Source organism: Leguminivora glycinivorella, chromosome 12 (assembly GCF_023078275.1).
Source record: "Leguminivora glycinivorella isolate SPB_JAAS2020 chromosome 12, LegGlyc_1.1, whole genome shotgun sequence".
Lineage (NCBI taxonomy): Eukaryota > Metazoa > Arthropoda > Insecta > Lepidoptera > Tortricidae > Leguminivora > Leguminivora glycinivorella.
In genome coordinates this window covers 12,610,215-12,636,234 of record NC_062982.1, presented here as the reverse complement: position 1 = coordinate 12,636,234, position 26,020 = coordinate 12,610,215, and the positions used below count along the sequence as shown (strand labels likewise).

Genomic DNA, 26,020 nt, shown 5'->3' with positions numbered 1-26,020 from the left:
CTAAAGTTTATCAATTGCAATTCATCCTCTCATGTTGACCGAAACAGTTGGAACTGAACAATATCTTGGGCCATTCACAAAACCTTCTTACTCGACAACGATCCTGTGTCTTTTATAATTCGAACTCTAAATACGAAGCTATGTGTATAGCAGAGAAACGACTTTATACTGGTTATCAACAAACAGGCGTTTGTTGTTTCGCCGAAGTATCATCCCTGGTCCATCGTATCGAGATATAAAACTAACTGAGAGACTACGGACCCCGCATTGCATACTCGGACACCGAACGCTACAGAACAGTTCGATTTTATCTCTGAACATTATCTAAACGTAAACATGGCTCCAGTTAATGAAAAAGTGTTGAACGGCGCGGAATACGTTCCTGCGAAGAAAGCCCTGCCTGAACTCCATTCGGATAATGGCAATGGAAATAAGGCCAGGTAAGTGACATGTAATAGTTATTTGTTATACAAGGGGGCAAAGTTGTATTTTAACGCCGAGTATGGAATTGAAAAACGAGCACGTGAAAGGATCCTATAGTTGAACTACGAGCGAAGCGAGTGGTTCGAGAATAGAATCCTGAACTTAGCGAGTTTTTCAATCGTAAAATAGATTTGCACCCGTGTGTAATACAAAACTTTTCCTCTCACTATAGCAAAGAAACTACAACGCAAAAAATGCGTTTATCACTGCTTCCAGTAGTTCCACAGGTGGTAAATCATCTTTATTACTAGATTCACCTACTTTTATCAATTTTAAAGCAGTTAATTTGACTTTATTCAAGGTCAAATTACTTTACCCACTAGTGGATAAAATGCGTTTTTACCCGCTGGTATTAAAGGACAAAACACGTGTTTCCGAGCTAGTGAGGGGAAAACATATATATTGTTGTATATTACTATTTAAGTATGTTTATGTAAATCTATTTATATTCTCTTATATGTGTATGTTTATTCAATTTGTGTGTTGGAAATTAGAATAATTATGATTTTTTATTTCGAAGCACCTACTCTTTTTGATTATGTTTTTTATTTCCGCTACCCAAAGGTTGTCTGGTAGAGATCGCTCTTTAGCGATAAGACCGCCTGTTGTCTGCCTCTATTTATAATCATTTGTTTTGTCTCCACTGTATCTTTTGCTGAGGTGTGCCAATAAAGAGTATTCTATCTATCTATAATATCCTTAAGATATTCATCATGTCCAAAAAGTTGTAAGTTAGTGATTTACTGAGCGTAATAAGTACTGCCCAAGTAAATAAATAAAGAGGTTACATAAACAGGAATAAATATATATTTTTTGTTCTGGATCATGCCTGTGTGGTGACGGGTTAAGAATTTCACCACCCCCTTTCTTCCCGTGGGTGTCGTAGAAGGCGACTATGGGATATGGGTTAAATTGTGGCGTAGGCGAGAGGCTGGCAACCTGTCACTGCAATGTCACCATGCCAAGAGTGGCACTGAAGCTTTAGTAGTTTCATGTGTTCTGCCTACCCCTTTATGGGATACAGGCGTGATTGTATGTATGTATGTATGTTCTGGAACATTGTACTAACATGATAAAAAATAGTTTCATAAATCATAATGTCAACTAGGGTTAATTGGGCGCAATCACAAGAACACCATATCACACTTGTATCAACGAGACTTTAATGATTTTGAATGTTATCGATTTATTGGAGAATACTTATATAAGTTATACTTTTTTATTTAAATAAACACGTATGTAGTTACATACTGGAGACGCTATTTACAGGGTCAATACCTGTAAAGTGTGTTACCAACAAGTGGGCTTTTTTAAAGGATCGTAATCTTACATACTTAGTTATTTAATTTAAGCCAAAATTAAATTAAAAATTTTGACTTTATAAACTTTCTAACAAAATTTTTACTGGCAGCAGTGTACAGCACACACACTTGTCAAGTGAGGGCAATGACAGCTCATAAGTATGAGCGATGTGAGTAATGACAATTAAGAAGTGCACGCGTTACATTGAATGTTGGGATTTCGGAAAATTACCTTTTCTTTTCAGTTAATTTAAATAACTATGATTTGCTATTATGCGCAAACGATTGCTAAATGACTGTATTAATATTCGTTTTAATAAAGGTCCGGGTGATGGTAACACACTGTATAGTTCATACTGAGTAGTTATTTACTATGTTCTAGATTCACGTAATAAAATTTACTCCCCCTTAGTGCGTTTTCACATTATCCGATCCGATATCGGATGTCGGACCGATATCCCATACATTACAGGCGCCATCTTGGATTTTTTCCATTGAAATCCTTCCGACATCCGATATCGGATCGGATAATGTGAAAACGGACTTAGAATCTGTCAAAGTCAGAAAGAGCTGGATCCCATGGCAACAGTGGCTCAGTATGACCTATATACTATTCACACCGTAAATTATTGTAGGTAAATACCAATATGACATTTTAATATTTTTTTTGTTCACACTACTTTTTTCCATTTTTATTTGTAATTTTAATTTTATTATTTCTTTTGTAACGATCATTATACGAATAGTAATATAAGCTGAAATGTAAATTTTAATTGTGTGAAATTTGTATAAACGAGATAAATAAACTAAACTAAACTAAACTAAACTATAAACCTGTATAATATTCTTGAGACTAGTTATCAGTTTGTCATTATGTTATTTAACCAGTATGTTTGCACCGGCAACTTCAAATACTGCTTCGTTGCCCATGATTGCCGTAAAGCCATTGAAAATCTAATAAGAATGTTGATTTTATTACGTTAAAACATTTCAGTTAACAATTGAATGAGTTTTTCTAATACAGTTATTACATCTGTTACACGTGTAAGAACTGAATATTGGTCAAAGAGGATTTTTATATGTATGTATAAATAGATAGTAATATTGCCGGTTATAAAAATGACACCCTGTACTTTGCATGACGTTCACGCTGTAGTAATTCTGTATTCTAAATCTAATGGTAGAGGCTCTAGGGTAAGGGTAACAGTTAGAATGTAGATATTCTGCAGGGACCTTCATCCGGAAGGGTTGTCCCTAGCTTTTTGCCTTCATTTTACTCATTCCATGAAGTTTGAGCTTAACCCAATGGCAGGGCCACCAAATTACTGAGTGATTATTGAGTGATTATCACTCAAGCAGAAGCTTGTACTTAAATTTCACTTATCTTGAGATGCAAACCGGTCGTGTCGTAAACAACAATAAAAATCTTAAAATAAACGTAAAAAATAACTTGAACCTACCTAAATGTGTGCAGCGCACAAACTCGGCATCACTTTATTTTATATATTTATTTTACACACTCATAGCTAGCTCAGCCAGCTATTCACTTGTTACTTTTGTGTTAGTCACAATGTCACCAGAAGTAAAAGTCCCTTTGCGGGAGGAATTCCCTAAGATTGAAATCAAATCAAAATGACTTGGATTTCCCAAAATTACTTTTACAATTTAATCATATTTTATTGCCTTCATAAGCTCATGTGCTCATTATAATAGTTACCCTCCTAAGTGCAACTAATCCATATGTCCAAGGTCCCAATAAACAAGTTCATGACGCAATAAAATAGCAATATGACAAACTGAGTAAAACACTGTTAAACAACAGTTTTCCATAACTTAGGTATGCTCTTACTTCTAAATTAAATAAAACTGGTTTAGATAATACCAAAAGAAAAACTGGCAGCAATTTAGTACCAATACCCTCAAAGGAATCTGGTCAATCACGTATCAAGTTGTTAAGGCCAGTCTCGACGAGAAGGTTGTACGGAAGAAATAACAAAATGACCATAATCACGAGAAATAGCGCATAGTCAATACTAAGAACTTTAAAAGAATCAAGGTAAATAAATTTTAACTCTAGCTTGTGGAGGATAATGTCGAATATTAGACGGCTTGAAAGGAAGTAATAATTAGATACAAGTTTGTATGCCTAGGCTAGGCTCTATCAAGTTATAATGATATACATTGTATTAAATTAAAAAATTCAGATCATCAGAAACTTGAAACTCCACGTGTATGGTGTACTTACTATTTATCTTCTGCCAGTAGTTAGGTATACTATACATATACTCTTTTATGATGGCAATAATCATTAAATAATTTAATTGCAAAATAAGCCATGATGGAATTTTTAAATTGTTTTGAGAGACAGGATATTCCTAGGTACTTACTGCTAATTTGTTATTATAATTAATATGTAATAATTTGAAGAGTATTATTAATTATTAAGTACAATAAAGTCACGAATCGAAACCCACCATCAGTATAATTTAGGTACTACATAGTTAAGTTTCATATTGGAACATTATTGGTGTGTGGATTGTGGCTAAAATACTATAATACCTCACAAGAAAAAAAATGTACGTAAAACCAATAATACACCTTTCCACTTACCTTTCAGTCATGATTATCTGTTTCCATACAATCTTTGCGAGTGATCCTCTGTGTAATTTTCTTCTGTTTAGGTATAAGAGTGTGTTTGAACTATTCCTTACTGTAGGTACCGGTAGGTACCTTTACTAAATTACAAGTAGATGATTAATATAGACGTGTATGTTTGGTTCCAGTTCATACTCGTACGAGACCCTCGTGGAAACCGCCAACTTCCTGCTCTCCAGAACTTCGATACGTCCTCACATCGGGATCATATGCGGGTCTGGGTTGGGTGCGTATTGGAAAGAGGGTATTTATTCACAACTTTTTAGGCATGCTTTTTGCCATTTTAGTTTAATTAGTTTCTTATTCAACCTAAAAGTAACGAGTAGATTAGTATCTACCATTTTTCTGTAGATTCTAGTTACCAACGCATGTTGAATGAGTTCCCTGCCTTTTCGGTTCTATTAGAATTAAAAGGACGTTCAGTTCCAACTAAATCCTATTATAAAGCTTATGCTGTTACGGCTCTACCTGAAATAAGTTGCTACAGGTAAGTAGGTACCTACTAGTATATAGTTTCCTGGAACATAGTCCAATATCTGGTCTATAAAATATTTTAGTTAAGTAGATGTAAGGATCATTTAATTTTAGGCACTATTGTATTAGGATTTACCTGTAAAAATAGTTGCTGTATTTAATAAATAATAGTTATTTGTTATACAAGGGGGCAAAGTTGTATTTTAACGCCGAGTGTGGAATTGAAAAACGAGCAAGTGAAAGGATTCTATAGTTGAACCACGAGTAGAGATGGGTAGTGAGTAAATACTCAAGAGTAAATATCGAGTAAATACTCAGTATTTACTCAAAATACCCGTATTTACTCGTTTTTACTCAAATTGGTGGGTATAAACTATTTAGCGTGCTGAAATGGAAATACAAATTAGAAATATTGGTGTATTTTGTTATCGGCTACTAAGTTAAGTAATCAAATTTATATGAATTTTATTTTAAAGACGTGCTCTCCATACATGTAACTATTTTTCACAAAAATAAAATTCAGAAATTACCAGTGTGTTATACATCATCTGATAGGTCTTTAAAAATTAATTGAATGTTTCTAAAAAAGTTTTTTAATAATATGAACAGTTTTGGAATAAAACGATAATTAAGGCCGAAATAATGTTTATACCTTTATAACTTTCGAATTCGTTGTTAGAAAAATATCCAGAAACCGTCAAATTATTGTCCATATAATACAAAACACAAAACTTGTACTTTAAACGTAATCAGCTGAGCCATTTTTAGGGTTCCGTAGTCAACTAGGAACCCTTATAGTTTCGCCATGTCTGTCTGTCCGTCCGTCCGTCCGTCCGTCCGTCCGTCCGCGGATAATCTCAGTAACCGTAAGCACTAGAAAGCTGAAATTTGGCACAAATATGTATATCAATCACGCCAACAAAGTGCAATAATAAAAAATGGAAAAAAATGTTTTATTAGGGTACCCCCCCTACATGTAAAGTGGGGGCTGATATTTTTTTTCATTCCAACCCCAACGTGTGATATATTGTTGGATAGGTATTTAAAAATGAATAAGGGTTTACTCAGATCGTTTTTTGATAATATTAATATTTTCGGAAATAATCGCTCCTAAAGGAAAAAATAGTGCGTCCCCCCCCCTCTAACTTTTGAACCATATGTTTAAAAAATATGACAAAAATCACAAAAGTAGAACTTTATAAAGACTTTCTAGGAAAATTGTTTTGAACTTGATAGGTTCAGTAGTTTTTGAGAAAAATACGAAAAACTACGGAACCCTACACTGAGCGTGGCCCGACACGCTCTTGGCCGGTTTTTTTGAGTTTTCTTTAGAAAACCCTTAATAAAAGGTCGTAAGTGCCACATTAACAATCACTTCCGAACGTCATGCCGTTATCTAGAACATCAATTTAATTTAAGTCTCATACTTTTACTGTAAATACCAGCTTTTTTAAAACAAAACTGCTAACTAAACATTATCACTATTTTTTTCTCACAATGATTACCTCTTTTTCAACAAACTAAGACTCCCATAAGCTTCTAATAATATAAATATCATTTAAACATGTCCACACAGTTAAAATAAACACGACTAATTACTTAAATCTCATTTTTTAAATTATTTTTAGGTAACAGTTTCTACTCACCCAAATGATATATATACGAGTATTTACTCGGTGCTTTGAGTAAATTACGGGTAAATACTCAGTATTTACTCACCCCTACCCATCTCTAACCACGAGCGAAGCGAGTGGTTCGAGAATAGAATCCTGAACTTGCGAGTTTTTTAACACACGAGAAGTAAAATACATTTGCACCCGAGTGTAACACAAAACTTTTCCCCTCACTATAGCGAGGAAACTACAACGCAAAAAATGGGTTTATCACTGCTTCCAGTAGTTCCACAGGTGGTAAATCATCTTTATTACTAGATTCACCTACTTTTATCAATTTTACATCAGTTAATTTGACTTTATTCAAGGTCAAATTACTTTACCCACTAGTGGATAAAATGCGTTTTTACCCGCTGGTATTAAAGGACAAAACACGTTTCCGAGCTAGTGAGGGGAAAACAATAAAATTCTACAAACTAACATTTTTAAAACTAATCAAGCTACTGGGCAGTCGTTAGTTTTAACAATCGAACTACATATTAAGGTTTTATCGCCAATCTCAAGTCGGAAATATTGTACTTACCTACTGTCCATGTCACAAAAGGACCAACGAATTAAGCAAAACCAATGTTAGTGAGCAAACTAGTACGACACTCACTTTGCGGTTTTTAAATACTTATACTGCTCACTTAGCACGGGTCGTTTCGCAATTTTAGGTTTACACTTAAATAGTTATGCATATTCCCATTTCCAGGCTCATTAGCAGAACACATCGAAGACCCAGACAGTGTAGACTATGAGGAAATCCCTAACTTCCCAGTGAGCACAGTGGAGGGCCATCATGGCAGACTGGTGTTCGGCAAGATATCCGGCGTCCCCGTGGTCGCCATGCAAGGCAGATTCCACTATTATGAAGGATACCCTCTTTGGATGGTACGTAAATTATATTCAACTTCGCATTGCCTTTGGAGAGCGGCGTTAAAAAACGTCATAGTCTGTAATAATTTATTTGTCATAAAACGTTCAATATTTTTTTCCTTGAACTTGTTTAACCAATTACGTTCCAATTTGATATTTTGTCGTGGATCTTGCTTCTGTCTTGGTATTGGTATGATGTTAAATGTTAATTTAAGTTTTCTATAAATACCTAAATACGCTAGGGACTGTGTGTATTAAATTTTGGGTTGCGTCTTTTGTTCTTAAACACCGTAATTCTTGCATAAATTCTTACATATTTAACACAAGTTTATTCACCGCAGTGCCATAAAAAATTTATGGCAACCTAATTGCAATGGCAATTAAGATGCGGTAGTAGTATAATTGAATCAATTCAAAGGTTGAATGGAAAATATTGTGGCTGATGCAAACCAATGTCGACCCCCAACCGCGGGGTTATCAGTTGTTTTTACTGGCATCACAATGAGACGGTAAACATTATCGGAGAGATAACGCTCTTGCGTCAGTATATTTGGTTATTTTTTTCTTAAGCCAGCTGTTTAGAAAATGATGGATTGATTGCGTATCTGCGGAAATCCCATTACAAGTCTATTTTTCTTTAAGACGATACGATACAGGTCAATTCTCCACACAAACGCTCTCGACTATTTCCTCCCTGGGGCCCATTTCTCGAAAGGTACAAGCCTTGTATTACAAGTGTGTTTCCATGACAACCCATACGATTTGACAGTTCGCGCACTTGAAATACAAGGCTTGTACCTTTCGAGAAACGGGCCCCTGGTTTTTGAAGATAGAGAGCAATGATTTTTTCAACAGAGATTACAATTATTTTTATCTGTGCCGGACCGTTTTGATTTTTTTGCTATTTTTATTTTAAAAGACGCTAGAATCTATCAAAAATTTCTAAAAACGGCCTTTTTCAATATGGCTCAAAAAAAGGTGTGATACTCAAGATCGGTAACAATTAGCCAAAAAATCTAAACGGTCCGACACAGATTATTTCTTTGTTATTCAGATTCTCAAATTTCGTTCCGTTTAAATAAGTTTAGAAGGAGGAAACAGTCGAGAGCGGAACCTCGATTTTAAAGATTTTTCGCAATATCTTTTAACTGAGTTGTTCTTAATGGACATTTTTTTTGATAAATCTAGTTAATGACAGTAGTATATTTAAATGAAATTCCCAAATTGAAAGGGGGACTCCTTTCCATTTTACCATTTTCGCTCCCGTAGCGTCTTAAAAAATGGCCATGCACATTTTTCTTAAATACTTATAACCGTTTGTACAGGGTCAACATGACATGTAACTTACTGAACGTGTTTGTCTCAAATCACTAAGAAACGATAATTCTGTAACGATAAATGTATTATTTATGCTCGACAATCAATGTTGACTAGAAAGATAATGAGATTAATGAGAAATCGCAATAAACTTTAATCGGCGATGCGGAAGACGACGGAAAGTAACCACGCCAATAGATCGCTTTTAAAGAGTAGATTTAGCACATAGCAGTAACATAATAGATATACTTACATCAATAACTATACAACGATGTACTTTATTCCATTCTAGTGCTGCCTACCGGTCCGTGTGATGAAACTCCTGGGAGTGAAAACTCTGATCGCCACAAACGCCGCTGGCGGGCTGAACCCCAACTACAAAATCGGAGACCTCATGATTGTGAAAGACCACATCAACATGATGGGCTTCGCTGGCAATAACCCCCTGCACGGACCTAACGACGAGAGGTTTGGACCACGCTTCCCTCCGATGAACAAGGCGTACAACTTGGAATATAGGAAAATAGCCAAAGAAGTAAGTAAGATAACAAACAGTAACCCCCTCATTCATAAACGTACTCTAAAGTTATCAAGCCGATAAAGTTCGTTTGTCCTTTTCTATCACACATATATGTCGGAAAGGGACAAACGCACTTTATCGGCTTGATAATTTTAGAATACGTTTATGAATAAAGGGGTAAATCAACAATCGAAAGAACGTACGGAGCTTAGCAGTACATGTCATCTTCTTTAGCTGGCAAACATGAAAGTCACGACGATACAATCGATACACATACATGCCCCTCTGGCACGGATAAGAACCATTCCTTCGTGGTTGATGCAACCGCAAGTCCTAAGAGTAAGTTCGAGGTTATCGAGGGTTACTGCATCTGGCACACTTACATAACATAACACAACAGCTTAATATCTTCAATGCGTTACTATAGGTTCGGAAGACCGGTATCAGTTGCTACGTTGCTAGTGAATGATAAAACGTTCTGGAAATGAGATAAGGGCCATGACATGACCATTGATGAGACAAAATAAATTTTAGATAGAAATTCTTATCTATTCTACGTATTCCGTATTCGTTTTCACAACAAAGTAATGTTGTTAGATAAGTACGATTCGTGGCTATCATGCCGTTACTTTACTACTTATCTGGGACATGTACCTACTTAGATATACCTAGATAGACTTTCATAACACAAATTGTGCTGAACAAACTACGTTGTTGATTATAAATCTGTCTAATCTAGCTCCATACGGAATCCGGTTCCATACGGAATCTAAAATATTTTATGTAGGTATTTTTTTCTATATCTTATCTTATACTTTTAAACGAGCAATTCTTGTATATTTATTTATTTATTTATTTATATATATATTTATTTACACTGACGATCTCGGAAATCGCTCTAACGATTTCGCAGAAATTTGTTATGTGGGGGTTTTTGGGGGTGAAAAATCGGTCTAATTTATCCTTAGGTCCCGGAAAACGCGAATTTTCGAGTTTTCATGCGTTTTTCTTCGCGCGCCATCTCGTGTGCAGTAGTTGTACTGTTAAGACAGAATTCTTTCGGTCGATGTAAGTACTATTTATTGCAAACACTAGATGGCGACACAGGTCAAGGCTAAAACGAATAGAAAATACACTATTTGAGTTTTTGTGGCGAAATGCGCGCCATCTCGTGTGGAGTAGTTGTGTTGTTCATTTTTGAACTAGATGGCGACACATGTCAAGGATACAAAACAGAACCGAGCGAAGCTCGGTTGCCCTGATATTATTGATTTAAACTAACACGATATTAAATTAAATTAAAGCAGGACTTAATCGCGTAAAAATTACGTTTATTAACCCGACGTTTCGAACATGACATGACATTACGTCCGTGGTCACGTACGTGGTGGTGGTGGTATTTTTTTCTCTTAATAGTCATCTCAATCGTACTGCATTTTAAGTTAATCTAACTACTTATATATCTACTAATAAAAATTGAAGGTCGATCTAAAAGTACCTATGTAAGTAGGTTGCTGAGGTGTTCCAAATATAAGTATTAATAATTTCCTTTATTATACTTCTAGGTAGCGAAGGAACTTAACATAGACAACATCGTACGCGAGGGTGTGTACACCTGTCTCGGAGGACCTAACTTCGAAACTGTAGCGGAATTGAATATGTTGAAAATGGTGGGAGTCGACACTGTGGGCATGTCGACAGTACATGAGGTAATGGAATTGCATGTAAACATAACAAGTTCTTTGTCCCGATCAGAGGATACCCTGCTCTGCCACGAAAACCTATTTATGATTGAAATGACTTTAGGTCAGGATCTATATCTTGAAAATACACAATAGGGGTAGGCTCCTGTTTTCATCACTTTTATTTACTTTTAGCAGTACCTATAGTGTTCTCACTGATGGTCAAAGATTAGACCCGGTCCTGAACCGCTTTCAAACTTCGGTCTTGCTTCTATTCTGTACCTTAACTATATTCTGTCAAACAAGTCTGTCAGTAAATAAGAAATAAGAAAACTATAGGTATCCTTTTCTCTAGCACCCTAAAGAAAAGGATGCATATAGTTTTCTTTGTTCTTATTTACTGACAGACTTGGTTGACAGAGTATAGTTCCCTAATTGGCATAATCCGTATCACATAATGAATAAATCAACTTACCTATTACTCGATATTTTCCAGGTTATCATCGCCCGGCACTGCGACATGAAAGTATTCGGAATGTCGCTGGTGACCAACGAGTGTGTGACGTCCGAAGACGCAGCGGACGAAGCCAATCACGAAGAGGTTCTCGACGTCGGTCGCATGCGGCAGGAGATTCTTCGCAAATACGTTTCCAAACTAGTGGAGCGATTCGCCGCAGTTGATGGCTTAAATTGAGTCTCATCTTACCTCGATAAATATGTAACACCTCATGGTTCGACTGACTGACCAAACTTAGGCGATTTTCCAGCTTGAAAACGCTACGTGAATTGAGTGACGACATCGTCAATCTTCTGGTTTTATCAGAATAAATACTTAAGATTAAGTTCTTTCAAACCTGGCTGTGAATGTTAGCCAAAATGGCCAGAATATTAAACCTGCGGCACAAAATATGACAACAGTTCAATGTCTCTTGATATGAAATATAAGTTTATATCATCAGTTATTTGTTCAAAATATAAGTAAAATAGCAAAAACTACTTACTAGGTAGTATATAGCTAGTGGAAAGGCACGAGCATATTAGTTCAACGTGACTTCTACACGTGAGGTTCTGTATGCGCCATCCAATTGTCTTGTTATCAGATTGGGTCGTTGGGGTCAAAGCAACATATTGTGAACTGATTATTCTCATGTCACACTTGGCGATCAGACGATCACCTTGTAATGATAAAGGATGAAGGTATAAGAGATAACGAAATGTAAACTCGTATAAATATTTAGCTACAACTTAGGTAAAACTGAAACTTGAAATTACTTTTTTTTAATATATACCTATAATACTTAACAGATCAAATTAAAAATCATGACAGAACATTTTAGAATAATTATGGATGGTTAAGCGTTTCTATAGGTAGTGATTGTGCGGCAAAAAAGTACTAATTTAAGAAATATATATATAATATATTATGTGAAGTCCAAAGGCAAATGAATGTTAAAATGTTATACCTAGATTATTCTATTAGGGCATAAAATAATGTAAACAAAAAGTGAGGTACCTACCTTTTAAGAAAATGCCCATGATTTTTCAGACGACTCATTTAGTTTTGTACCTATGCCTTGGGTACATACATAAATAAAGTTGTATACTTATGCACATACATAAAGTTAATGGTTCTAATGAACTGGATTTTACTACTCATCTTAGTTAGGATTATAAAAGCTCGTAATGATAATTTAAACAGGTAGCATAAGTAAATCAATTATTAGATTTAAGGTTATGATCATATTTATTTTTAACTGTATACGTGATTTCAAATATGTAATAAATGTTTTAAGATGATATTGTTTGTATTTTACCCAGTTAATATAGCGAAAATAAATGCCTTTCCCTCAGGTGTGTGTGGCGTTTCATACCAAAACGGTATTTATCCTTCATCGACAGTAAGGAAGAATTTATTTTAGCAATATAAATGAAAACGTCCTTTAGCACTTGAAGCATAAGGACTCCCTATGCTAGCCACAAATATTTATTGCATTTAGATATTTTATTATATTATAGTACTACTTATTTAGATACCAATTATACTTGTAGCTTAAGTGTGTGTCTGTTTGTTTGTCCGTCCTTCACGGCAAAACGGAGCGACAAATTGCCGTGATTTTTTAAGTGGAGGTTGTTGAAGGGATGGAGAGTGACATAGGCTACTATTTGTCTCTTTCTAACGCGAGCGAAGCCGCGGGAAAAAGCTAGTCTATAATAATTTAATCTGCTAGACTTTTTATTTGAAAACTTATTTTAAAATCATACCTACCTACTGAAATTGCATCAAGAATTTTACTATTCTCTAACAAAAATAAGTAATTGAAAAATAAAAAAAAAATTGATAAGAAATAATAGAGCTCACGTATAAAATCTAACAAGGTACTTTAATTTCTTATTTAATTACATTATAATAAATTAAACTCTATAGAATATATTACCAAGTATTGAAAATATTGCACAGAAAACAAAATCGAAAGTACTTAGTAAATATACCTATGTTATTTTGTTTCGTTTGGTGGGATTTCCCATTCTCAATTAATGTAATGAGCTAATGAAGACATAATTCATGATATTCAAAGACGAGATGACTTAGGAAATGCAAATAAATAACAGACAAAAAAAACGTTTCTCGTATGGTTCACATTGGTTCACTGTACAGTGTACAGTCAAGTGCAAAAATACGTATCGAAATAATCGTCTCATAAATATGGTACTGCGCTCTTATTACACCGGACTAAGATGCTATAGGACATATTTTTGAGTAAGATGTGTACACCCATACTTTTACACTTGACTGTACTGTACAGAGTGTACAGTCAACCAATTGGAACCCTAGGCCACTCTAGAACCATGTTAAAATGACAAGCAGTAAGAGATTTCTTACAATCTGATTTATATTATATAGAACTGGTTCCAATTGGTTGACTGTACACAATCTTGGTGAGATGAATTTGAATCTAGCTTAAGACTAAATATCCAGTAAATAATTACTAATATTTTAAGCTGCCGGTAATTCTGAAAATGTACTCTATTACGAATAATTAAGGCTTATCTTCGGACTCTCTGAAGTAGGTATTCCAAATTACCCGAATCTTACATGATAAGTTTGAATTCCCTTGTAATAAGACATTTGAAGGCTTAATATGATATTGCTATTAAGAAATTAACAGGTACGTACGTTTTAAAAAGTCATTTTCATGATTTCCTGTATGTAGCCCTACCACAAAAGTGGCGCGACAATAATATTTATATCGTCCGCGAAACACAGAAAAAGGCGGATACCTACTCTAGCGCAACTTGCCTAGTCGAGTGAGTCCATACTTGAAGCGCTTGATGTATGGACACAGAGTATATAATAGTACAAGTACAGAAGGCCCACTGCTTTGATGTTCACGAAATGCCGCCTCTTTAAATACCTACAAAATTCTTACAAAGAAACGAGCCGCACGTGCGCGGCGTCCGGTGATAGGGTTATCTACCAATGGACTCAAACGAATTAATACTCACATAAAATATACTATTATATTCAAGTCTTGGGTACTTTCTAGGTACTTATATATACTGTATTTATATATTTTTGTTCAAGTTCCAACATCACAAGCCTTATTGAACTTTTCCGTGGGACTTAATCAGTAGTAGATCTGTGTAAGAATGTCATATGCCTCATATGGCATTTATTTTATTCAATATGTCTATTTAACTAAGTATTATTAGCTATTCCAAACGCGGACATCGCTTTAAAAAACCTCGCGACGTAAAATAACAATAGAAAGTGCGAACGTGCATTCCGTGAGAACGCACGCCACCCCTGAGTAGGCCGCGAACTCGCGGCCGCCAGGATGTACTTGTAGCGCGGCGATAGAATCGCGGAGTGAGCCGCCCCTGTAGGCCTAGCACATGATGGCCGCGGGAGTATGTCGCCGCGAGATAGACTACCCGTCCTTATGTCATTAATACAGTTAGAAGAAGACGTGGCATCTATCTCGCGGCGACATACTCCCGCGGCCATCATGTGCTAGGCCTACTGGTATGGACTCGCGCGCGACAGGGCAAGTTGTGCTAAAGGGTCTAGTCAACCTCGCGAGTGAGATACTGTCGCTTCTTCCCTAAACTTGTTATGTACTATAATAATAAATTACATAACATTCTTACTTGAAGATGCAATCTTGGTGTTACTGTATATGAGTATCCAAATCACACTTTCATTATTTTAGGTAGTCATAGAAGATCCTGTGTATTGTCCCTTATCTGGCATCATGGTTGTTCAGGGTTTATCTGAGTAGATATATAATTTCCGGCAACAGACAGTATGCTGGTCATTGATATATTTGAGATTTCAAGTCTGAAACACAAAATAGTACATTGTGCAACAAGGGGAGGAAGTTGAATATTACTAACGAGAGTAAGTTACTTAAGTCGCGACGGCTTGCCGGAGCGATTTAAAGACTCGAGTTAGTAATATTCATATTCCCCGAGTTACACACAATGTTTTTCATCACACTCGCAATGTAAAAAATATGTAAATAGATGTAAAAAAGTTAAGTACTGTACAAAAAAATTCATTATTCCCTTGGGAGAACGATTTTTCTATAACTCACGCTCCGCCTGCGTGCAATAGCACATTTAAAGTGCTGGTGTAATGAAAAAAAATTTAAATTAGGTACCTATTTTACAACAAAAGGATCCCTATACATTATAGTACCCATTAGTAATAGATATCCGGGTCCACACTGGCCGCACGCCTTGCGACGCAGTGCCTCGTGGCACGTAATTCGTAATTTTCGCATTTTCATTTGAACAAGGATTAAAAAGAAACGTAAATCATCACGATTCACGGCAATACATATGTGCTCTCGTGCAGAACTATTTTGAACAGCTAACCGCCATGCCATGTTTTCCCCGCGACATGTGCGGCCAATGTGGGTTAATCACGTAATTTTTGACATTGGGGACGTCACTACAAAAGCTTCAACACATACCTTCTCAATTTTCAGGCGCTTTGTTCCCTTAGGACTCTAAAGACTCTTCTTAGGAAACAGATGTGCGACCTCCTTGCACGCGTCATCCAGATTCTGGTACTTGTACTCGTATCCGAGTTCCAGGACTCTTTTGGGTGTGACATGCTGCCCTTTGGTCAGCAGCATGGCTCTCTCGGGGTTGAGCAGAACATTTAGAATTTTTTCTGGTACAGGAAAGAATGCTGGCCGGTTTAGAGCTTTGGCAAAAGACTGAAAAAAATATTAAGTTGTCATTTAAACTGGCAAGCATTTATGATGCATTAATTAAGTAAAAAAGTGGTTCTATTGTAAACTGTCAGTACCCTATTAGTTTTTTAATTAAATAGGGTAAATTGCCAATAACTGGCTCTCTCGAGAACTAGTCACTCACCTTGCACTAAAAATGAACTTTTCAGTACAGATGTTTTTTTTTTACGCACTAGTGTGAGAAGTTGTTCATTATACGTCAGGTCGAAACTTCGGAGGGCCACCTGTACTGAAAAACGTCGTACGATACACGTGCGAAAAGGAAATTCGTAACTCGTGTCGATTTAACCCACGTGGTCCGACCAGGTGTTATAACACCGCCTGTTCCTTTTTCAAATTTGAACTATATAAATACATATCTACAGCTCAATACAGAGTCAGCAAAAAAATAGTTTTAGGTGTATCTGGGTTTTAACCGAAGGGAGTGTTTTAAAAAACACTCCCTTCGGTCGTGTTTTAATTTATCGCCACTCGTTTCGAACTTCCTTTTTTATGCACTTGTATCGTAATGTACTATTGTATATTGGTATCAGAATTAATTTTAGCATAACATGGTCAGTTGTAGAGAGGTGGCCAGTTATCCAAATTTATTGGATGCTGGGTAGTTACTGGCAATTTACCTACTTCACTATAGTTAAATATGTAATTATTTTTCTTATCAGATGTTTTATCAGATTATGTCATTCATAGTATCTTACCGCTGTAAAATCCTGATTAGTAACAATGTGAGGAGATACACCATTTAGTATTCCATCAACTTTTTCATTTTCTATTGCAAATTTGATTATTCCTGTGAGATCGTCCACATGTATCCAAGGCAAGAACTGCTTGCCGGAGCCAATTCGCCCACCTAGGCCTAAGAAAAATGGCAGGATCATGTTCTTTATCATTCCACCTTCACGGCCAATCACTACACCGGATCTTATTATAACCTGAAAGTACAAAACAGCAACATAAAGTTTGAAAATTCAGGCTCATACTGAAAACTGTAGAGACAGTGAACTGTGCTCTCTCTCTCTCTCTCTTCAGCCTGATTTTACCCTTTAGGCGTCCTTCAACAACAGTCAACCGTGCTATTCTAGCTATTCATACTGTTCAGACAAGACAGTAATTGGTGTTGATCTTTGAATTTTTTTATGAATTATCAGTACTCACTTGATATGATATTACCAAAGTAGGAGGCAAAAAATGGATGGTGGCGCAAGGGGCCGAGAACAATGGTCATCACTGGAGGAGGCCTTCACCTTCACAGGAGGGGTTCTTACAGAATAACTTTATGATAATTAAATTTTGTAATGTAATTAATGTTAAGTACCAAAAAGTAAGAAATAAAAGGCTTTTTTATTTATTTTATTACTCACAAGTCTTACTGATGGGTCTACTTGGCTGGCAGCTCCTTCCCAGTCAATAGTTAATTTAGAAAAGAAGTCAGAGCCAGTGACCATGCTGCTTTCATCATATACATTATGTTCTGAAGGCTCGTATGCACCAACTCCGGTTACCACAACCAATACCTTAGGTTTAACCTCTGCTTTGTTTATGGCTTCTACTAGTGACTTAGTAGTAAAAACTCGAGAATTCTGTATATTTTGTTTAAACCTAAAAAGAACAGAACAAAATGTATATAATGTGTCAATGTCAACACGTTGTTTTGCTGTTTTGATGTAGTATAGACATGTGAGGTCTCAATAGTGTCTCAAAACGTTGAAAAATTAGAAAGTCCTGAAATATACATTACCTTAAAGGCTCTTTAATTATTATTGGTAAATCATTGTCCATCTTTGGAACTGTATCAAAAAGTTTATGACTCTTAACAAAACATACCCAGGCGTCCAGGCCTTCGTAAAGTCCATTAACTGTTGCCCCGCTAGGTTGACCACAGCATGCGTGCTCTCAGGCAAACCTCTCATCGCTATATCCGCCCAGCATACATTGTTTCTGCCCGGCATTCGAGAAACGTTTGTCACATCGTAACCGTGTCTTTTAATCAGATCGCCCAAACGTCTACCTATGAAGCCGGTGCCCCCACCTAAAAAATAACCAAAATAATGAACACCGCTCCTTCAGTTTCAGAGGGCAACAATAAAAATAAACTAACCGATTAAAACTTTCAAATTTGTCATTTTGGTATTACAAATTATGTAACGTAAGTAACACTTTAGTAACAGTAAACAGATTTTATATTCGCCTCTCTGGGTTTAGAGGAATCGACGTGATTGATATAAATAGACTAGATTAAATCGTTGGCCGGTATTTTATTTTTCATGTAACTGCATCAAAGAGCAGCTGATAAAAATAAGCTGAAGCAGATGACATCTGATTCTGATTTTTTTCAAATGTCAAACTGTGCAATGAACGTCCAGACAATGTACAGTCGTACTGTCAATTTCGAATGAATATTTGTTTCCAAACTTTCCAAAACATACAATTTTCCTCATGTATGCCTTGAAAAGTCGGTATTTTTTAACACAATAATATTATACTATATTATAATGTAAGACAAATATTTGATAAACGTGTTAAATCGTTCGATCCTGAAGTCGTGTGTTGCCTTGCATAGATGTACAATATTCTCAAAGGTGTCAATCACACGTCAAGTCAAACGTCACTTGTGACTTGCCGACTTGTTTGCTTGTTAAAATATTTAATATTTTCTCCAAAAGAATATAATTGAGGCATTTTCCTGATACGTCTTTCTAACATAATTATTGCTATGATATCACTATATGTGGAAAAAGGAGTTGCATACGTATGGAATGCAGAAGGTTTGTTAAATTAAGTGTTAACTATAATTTCCCTATGTTTACTATTTTAAATTGAAAAACTTAAAATATATTTTATGTGATCTCAGATTGGTTTACCCTTCGTACGCAACATAGAATATGCGGCGCACTTGTTGGAACTTTGCCTTCTTACCCTAGGCAAAACGATTTCTTAGGTGAGTGTGAAAAGAGTATTCAAATCCTCTATTTACTTGTAAATATATTGCTTGTACTCAATGTATGAACCTTTCCAGGTCTGCCAGTGGCTTTGATGTCGGAAGAAGCAGCATTGTTAGTAAATAAGGGCATTTGTGAATTATATGAACTTCCAAAAATTACATCCAAACCTGATAAAGCAAGCATACAAGATGCAAAAAGTATGGAAGAAAAGTAAGCGCCCATGCACCTTATTTCTTAGATTTATGGCTATATTGTTATCTTAAAAAATACCAAATTATTTTTTTTTTCTATGGGAAAATTTTATCTTTAAGTTATTTATTCCAGTAATGTTCAATCATTTTATTGAATTTGAACTGCATTTTCTTGGCTATATGTAAGTACCTAATTTGAATGCATTAATTATGAATTTGCAGAGTATTAGCAGAACAAACTGAAGCCTTAAGAAAGCGAAGAATTGAACAATTGTCACAGAAAATTGATATTATAGTTGCTGGGAAAAGGCAGAAACTGATTATGAAAAAAATGACAAGTATTATTTTGTGGATCAATATTATTTAATCAATTAGTTTATTATTTCAAAAGTTCATTTCATTTAGGCGTATCCAGAGTATTTTTTTAAATTGGATATTCCTAAAAATCATTCTATGTAACATGTAACATGAAAAATTTATGTTTGTAATTATCCATAACTTTTTCATTGTTCTTTTCTTTTGTAATTACCTCAATAAACTTGTTTTATGGTAATAGTATTTGTCATTTATTAAAACAAAATTTATTTTTGCAGTTACAGAAGAAAATTTGAATAAACAAGCATTATTGCAGGAGGAAATAGACAAACTACCTCCTTTGTTACCAGCTCATGTACTAGTGCATTTGCCAACACAGCACCATACAGATACAGGTGATTACTATTTATAATGGTCATTATTTAGAGATGTATAATAAACTAGCTTTTGCCCGCGGCTTGGCTCGCGTTAGAAAGAGACAAAAAGTAGCCTATGTCACTCTCCATCCCTTCAATTATCTCCACTTAAAAAAATGACGTCAATTCGTCGCTCCGTTTTGCCGTGAAGGGCGGACAAACAAACAGACACACACACTTTCCCATTTATAATAATATCTGGGCAACCGAGCTTCGCTCGGTTCTGTTTCGTATCCTTGACATGTGTCGCCATCTAGTTCAAAAATGAATAGTACCTACATCGAGCGAAAGAATTCTCAGCCTTAACAACACAACTACTCCACACGAGATGGCGCGCATTTCGCCACAAAAACTCAAATAGTGTATTTTCTATTCGTTTTAGCCTTGACCTGTGTCGCCATCTAGTGTTTGCAATAAATAGTACTTACATCGACCGAAAGAATTCTGTCTTAACAGTACAACTACTGCACACGAGATGGCGCGCGAAGAAAAACGCATGAAAACTCGAAAATTCGCGTTTTCCGGGACCTAAGGATAAGTTAGACCGATTTTTCACCCCCAAAAACCCCCACATTACAAATTTCTGCGAAATCGTTAGAGCGGTTTCCGAGATCGTCAGTGTAAATAAATATATATATAAATAAATAAATAAATAAATAAATATACAAGAATTGCTCGTTTAAAAGTATAAGATTAGTATGGATTGCACCTTACATTCTTTTGAAACAATGTATAAATGCTTAATTTGGTTGACTATGTCAAGGATTTGCTAAATAACAAATAAGCAGTATTTTATAATAAGTTTGTACAATCATAATAATGCTGCTTTGTATAATGAAATGATTAATACATAGATACATGAGCATTACAAGTATATGTTTTTTACTAGAAAAATAACTACGGACACTTCCCTTACAACAAAATTATATTCATCTAAAGATTAAAAATTTTTATTGGACATTAATAACATACATTTAGTAACAAAATTGTTTGTAATCAGCTGCATTAGTATAAACTGTGTCACAGCTATTTACGCCCACCTCGGAACATAGTGAATTCTGCAAATGATTACAGCTCAATGATAAAATAATTTTATTTATTTCAGAAAAAAACATAGTTGGCTTAGATGTTCTGTGTCCTAGCGTAGTGCAAGGAGATGGAGCTCTGCATTTCACTGTTTTTCTTGATCTTTGGGAAAAAGGGCATTACATTACAAGTGGCTCGAAGTTTGGATCAGATTATTTAGTTTATCCAGGTAAATATTTATGTCATGTTGTTTAAAATATAAAAAGGCTGGTTGAACTGCTATTGACAGTTTGATCTCTATGCCTATTCTACTGATAAAGTGAGTGTGCTATGTATAATATTGTTTTTTGTTTGTTCACAGGGGACCCTGTAAAATTTCATGCTATGTACATGGTTCGCTGTGTTAGGGATGATAAGGCCTCCTTTAGACCTATCAACCTAATTACATTTGGAAGATTATCAGTAGCTGTTAATAAAATTGCCCTATTAGCGTTTTGTAACCTATATGGACAAGTTCAATACCAAACTTTACAATGGCATGATAATACTAATTAAGTGAAATATCAATTTAAAGTGGTTTTATTTGTGTAATTTTTGTATTTATAAAATAAACAGAGATTGCAATGCAAGATACTTTCAAAACCTGACCAGAAATATATGACTATTGTCAAGAGGGCGCTGTTATTATAATGTATGCTATGACAGTTCAGTATAGTATGAAGAAAATAGTTCTAATTAAATTCCGCAATATGGCGCGTAGTTATATATTTCCATAGTATATTTCGGGCTTTACATTGGTTTGGACCTTTTAATTTTAAAAATTACCGCTATACACACTCGTACATTATGACTCCTACCGGACCGCATGAAATAGCAGCGTTTTTATTAAGGACTAAAGCTAGGAACACACTACGCGGACGTCCGTCGTGATGCGACCGCGGACGGGAATCTGGACAATGGAAATACACATGAAGCTAGGAACACACTACGCGGACGTCCGTCATGAATCGACCGCGGACGGGAATCTGGACAATGGAAATACACATAACCGTGCAAACTATCGGTCGACGGACGCGGACGTGGCCTTGAGCGCACGGACGTCCGATCGAAATCTGGCTCTCTGGATGTTTTGTTCCGTTCCGTGCAGACTGATAGGTCGCGGTCGCGGTCGTTTTACGACGGACGTCCGCGTAGTATGTTCCTAGCTTAAAGCTAGGAACACACTACGCGGACGTCCGTCGTAAATCGACCGCGGATGGGAATCTGGACAATGGAAATACACATAACCGTGCAAACTATCGGTCGACGGACGCGGACGTGGCCTTGAGCGCACGGACGTCCGATCGAAATCTGGCTCTCTGGATGTTTTGTTCCGTGCACACTGATAGGTCGCGGTCGCGGTCGTTTTACGACGGACGTCCGCGTAGTATGTTCCTAGCTTCAAACACGTTAAAAACCGGCAATTTGACAGTTATTTAGTGTTGTCAGCATAGTGTTCTTTTATATTTATTTTGAAAATCGAGTTCTTTGACCACTTCATTTTTATTCATTAATGTAACGCTTGGTTTTAATGTAATGTAAAGCTTACAGTTGGTTACCTTTGACTTGAGTATCAATCATTCAAAGCATTTTTGATTTTTGCAAGCAATAGCAAGAATAAGAAATGTAAACGTAGTGCGTAATTTCGCGATTTGGGTTTTAATCCACTGGCAACACCATCTGTTTTGCCGTCGACCGAGTTGAAACTGCTATCAAAAATATAATTTTCAGAATTTAGCAGTAGAAGGCAACAAATTTCGTTAATAAAATGGCAGATCCAGAATTAGAACAAATCAGACAACAGCGTTTAGCTCAGTTACAAGCTCAACATGGGGTATGTATTGTGATTTTTACTTTAATTGAGGTTAACTATTCGTAGTAACAACATTCCGTCGTGAAATATTTTGATATCGGTCCGATTTGTTTATTTTAAATGGAAATAATGGTTGGTTATTCCAGGGAACAGGCGATCCGAGCCAGGCTAAGCAGCAGGAGGAGAGAATGCAAGCTATGGAAGAAGCAAAACACACGATTCTTACACAAGCGCTTAGTCAAGATGCCCGGGCCAGATGTGAGTCAGAGTGAATATTTACAAAGAAATTAAAACTTGATTGTGCTTTTTACTTTAATATTTACTTCGTTAACACCGAAATTACGGGATTCAATACCGATTACTTCATGAAAATGTTGATATAATTACTATTGTGAGAAAGTGATTAGCCACAGAGATAGAGTATACATATGTGAAAATAGTGAGTACCTACCTGCTTACACTCAAATATGACAACATATGAATATACATTATTTTGTGAAGTTCAATCTATTATGTGGCACAATAATTATTAAGTTAGAAATGTTTGGCATCTGTTTTTATTTTTATATATTTTCAATTAATTCTAACTAGAGATATGATCATAGCCAATAGTTATGTTTTGAGGCAATAGTTTGCTAGGATTATAACAATTATTATTTTTACATAGCAAGTTAGCATTCATTTTTAAAATTTCAGTGAACACAATTAAACTAAGCAGACCAGAGAAAGGTGAGATGGTGGAAAACATGATCTGTAGAATGGCTCAAATGGGACAAGTACGCACCAAGATATCCGAGCAAGAACTGATCCAACTCCTTGAGTCAGTCAACCAGCAGATGGGGAAATCAGCTAGTACTGTTAAATTTGACAGGAGGCGGGCAGCACTTGATTCAGATGATGATTTGTAGCAGATTTGGCCTCGCTTAGTTATGTTTGTTTAGGTAGTTTAAAACAATGTAAACAAATAAAATCATCTTCAACTTGTAGTCTTAAGCATGAGTTCAATAATAAAAATTGGTAAATAGTTTTATCATCCCGTAGAAAATTTGCGCACTTTACTACTGATGAACAGAGATAGTTGGCCTGTTTACAGCAAAAATAATTGTTCTTGATTCATGGTGAGGTCAGAAAGAGTTGGTTTTGTTTGTTTACATTATTTTAACTGAGCAGGCTATAAAACTTTTGATTATTTTAATCACATATTACAATAATTAATATTGCCTTAAGTCTTGACAGAAGGATTAATAAAATAGTACAATAGATTTTATACAGCAAAGCTATATTCATATTATCAAATCTAGCAGTAGATGTACTACCTTGATATTTGTATATTTTTTACAGTGGGTATATCATGTATTTAAGCCATTAAACAAAAACATTGTATCATGTATGCTTCTACACCACACAAACATGGTTCATAAAGCTGCATCACACACTTTAGGTGATGCATTCTAAGAGGTATAAAAATACATTGTTAAGCCTTTCATTTTTAGTAGTCATCTCATCTAAAACAACTATGCTTTTAAATTATATTTTTCCTACTGAATCTATCAAACTTACATACACAAAACCCATACATTATAGTAGGTGATACTTGAGGAACTAAATTAATAAAACTAGTTGCATAACCATTTTGCTATAAGTATTTTTACCATGTGCCGCTAACATATATGCTAACGTTCATGTACCAATTATCTTATTAATTTTTATGCATCTCGCTCATAATGACATGCTGGTCGGATTGAGATCAGAAAGGAAATTATGTAACTAGTGGTAAGGCTATACGAAATTACAAACAGTCTTAACAAGAAATTGTATAATTTAAAATGTGGCAACACTGTACTGTTTTCCTTGAAAATTGGAGGACACTACATTGTTGAAACATTAATTTATACGATTTCTTGCGAGTGTATTTTGCAGTCACAACATTTTTAGTTAAATTTTGTTTGGATTCCTGTTAAAAATTATTGTAAAGAAAATTCGCTTTAATTCTTCGTTTAACTGTTTTTATTTAATAATAAAAGATCTTAATTGTAAATTACAATATCTTTTATTTTATACTTACCTACTTGAGTTGCTTAGCATTTCATGTGTTTCGTGTTTTTGTTTTTATTTCGGACGGTCTAGAACGCAATAATTATGCCTACAATATTTTTTCCGTTTTATCTTAGTTAACTTTAAAGCGATAACGACGGAGCCCGCTTCTGCTTCTCGGCTCCGCCTCGGCCGACAATTACATATTGAGATCTGAAACGTTTTTACTTTACAGGACCTAGATCAGACAGAATCTACTAAGTAATTTGAAAAAAATTTTTTTTTTTAAAACGACCGATTTTCATGAAACATGTCTTTCTAACACTCCCGCCTAACTCAGCTTTCAAACAAAAAAAAAACGAAACCTACACCGATTCATCCGTTCGGGAGCTACGATGCCACAGCAGACAGACAGATACGACAAACTTATTAGTAGTAGTTTTTGCGTCGGCGGGTAAAAAGCGACAGTTATAAAAAAGTGTCGCAAAAAATTTCTTGTTCGAACCGTTATCAAAGCTCTGTTTTAACGTCGTTATTAGGTAGTGATTCAATGCTCTTTGGTCGTTAAGGTTGACATTAACAACGCGCATGTGACACCTGGCGTTGCCGGACTCCATAGACTACAGTGACCGTTTACCATCAGGTACCCGTATGCTTGTTGGCCATCAACATACTTAGAAAGAAAGAAAGAATACTCTTTATTGGCTCAGCAAAAGATACAGAAAAGAAGATACAGTGGAGACAAAACAAATGATTATAATTTATAAATAGAGGCAGACAATTTTATTTATTTATTATTTATTTTATCTACCAGGAAACCTTTGGGTAGCGGAAATAAAAAAAACAATCAAACATTAAAAAATCATAATTATTCTAATTTCCAACACACAAATTGAATAAACATACATATAGTATAAAATTCTGCTCGCTGCATGGAAACGCACTTAAAATCACCTTGGTGATACAACAGGTGTCCAACCATGTGCGGTAATCGCTTATCAAGATTCTGTAAGATTATGT

At 35.5% G+C, this 26,020-nt stretch overlaps 4 protein-coding genes across 5 annotated transcripts; 3 read left to right on the top strand and 1 right to left on the bottom strand.

Moving 5' to 3' along the window:
• The first annotated feature begins 260 nt into the window (after window positions 1–260).
• LOC125232237 (purine nucleoside phosphorylase-like) lies at window positions 261–12,760 on the top strand. Of its 2 annotated transcripts, none has more exons than XM_048137885.1 (6): window positions 261–440; window positions 4,568–4,665; window positions 7,281–7,459; window positions 9,054–9,296; window positions 10,847–10,990; window positions 11,460–12,760. In XM_048137885.1, exons 1-6 carry the CDS (start codon window positions 337–339, stop codon window positions 11,655–11,657), a joined length of 966 nt encoding a protein of 321 aa, XP_047993842.1. In that variant the 5' UTR covers window positions 261–336; the 3' UTR covers window positions 11,658–12,760. The 2 variants fall into 2 exon arrangements, with proteins under 2 accessions (XP_047993842.1, XP_047993841.1); XM_048137884.1 differs by having other exon boundaries at window positions 4,568–4,683.
• A 2,231-nt stretch (window positions 12,761–14,991) lies between these two features.
• LOC125231844 (epimerase family protein SDR39U1) lies at window positions 14,992–18,546 on the bottom strand. Its single transcript, XM_048137423.1, has 6 exons — window positions 18,323–18,546; window positions 18,049–18,253; window positions 17,586–17,823; window positions 16,923–17,156; window positions 15,940–16,188; window positions 14,992–15,302 (listed from the first exon to the last, which is right to left on the bottom strand). The coding sequence occupies exons 1-5, from the start codon at window positions 18,345–18,347 to the stop codon at window positions 15,976–15,978; spliced, it is 915 nt and encodes a 304-aa protein (XP_047993380.1). The 5' UTR covers window positions 18,348–18,546; the 3' UTR covers window positions 14,992–15,302; window positions 15,940–15,975.
• Window positions 18,547–18,830: 284 nt separating this feature from the next.
• Window positions 18,831–21,681, top strand: LOC125232019 (tRNA-splicing endonuclease subunit Sen34). The gene is made up of 7 exons (XM_048137628.1): window positions 18,831–18,989; window positions 19,076–19,162; window positions 19,241–19,376; window positions 19,580–19,695; window positions 19,951–20,067; window positions 21,194–21,343; window positions 21,476–21,681. Exons 1-7 carry the CDS (start codon window positions 18,938–18,940, stop codon window positions 21,667–21,669), a joined length of 852 nt encoding a protein of 283 aa, XP_047993585.1. The 5' UTR covers window positions 18,831–18,937; the 3' UTR covers window positions 21,670–21,681.
• Window positions 21,682–22,818: 1,137 nt separating this feature from the next.
• On the top strand, window positions 22,819–25,007 carry LOC125231731 (programmed cell death protein 5). The gene is made up of 3 exons (XM_048137290.1): window positions 22,819–22,987; window positions 23,113–23,224; window positions 23,663–25,007. Exons 1-3 carry the CDS (start codon window positions 22,922–22,924, stop codon window positions 23,872–23,874), a joined length of 390 nt encoding a protein of 129 aa, XP_047993247.1. The 5' UTR covers window positions 22,819–22,921; the 3' UTR covers window positions 23,875–25,007.
• Window positions 25,008–26,020: the final 1,013 nt, after the last annotated feature.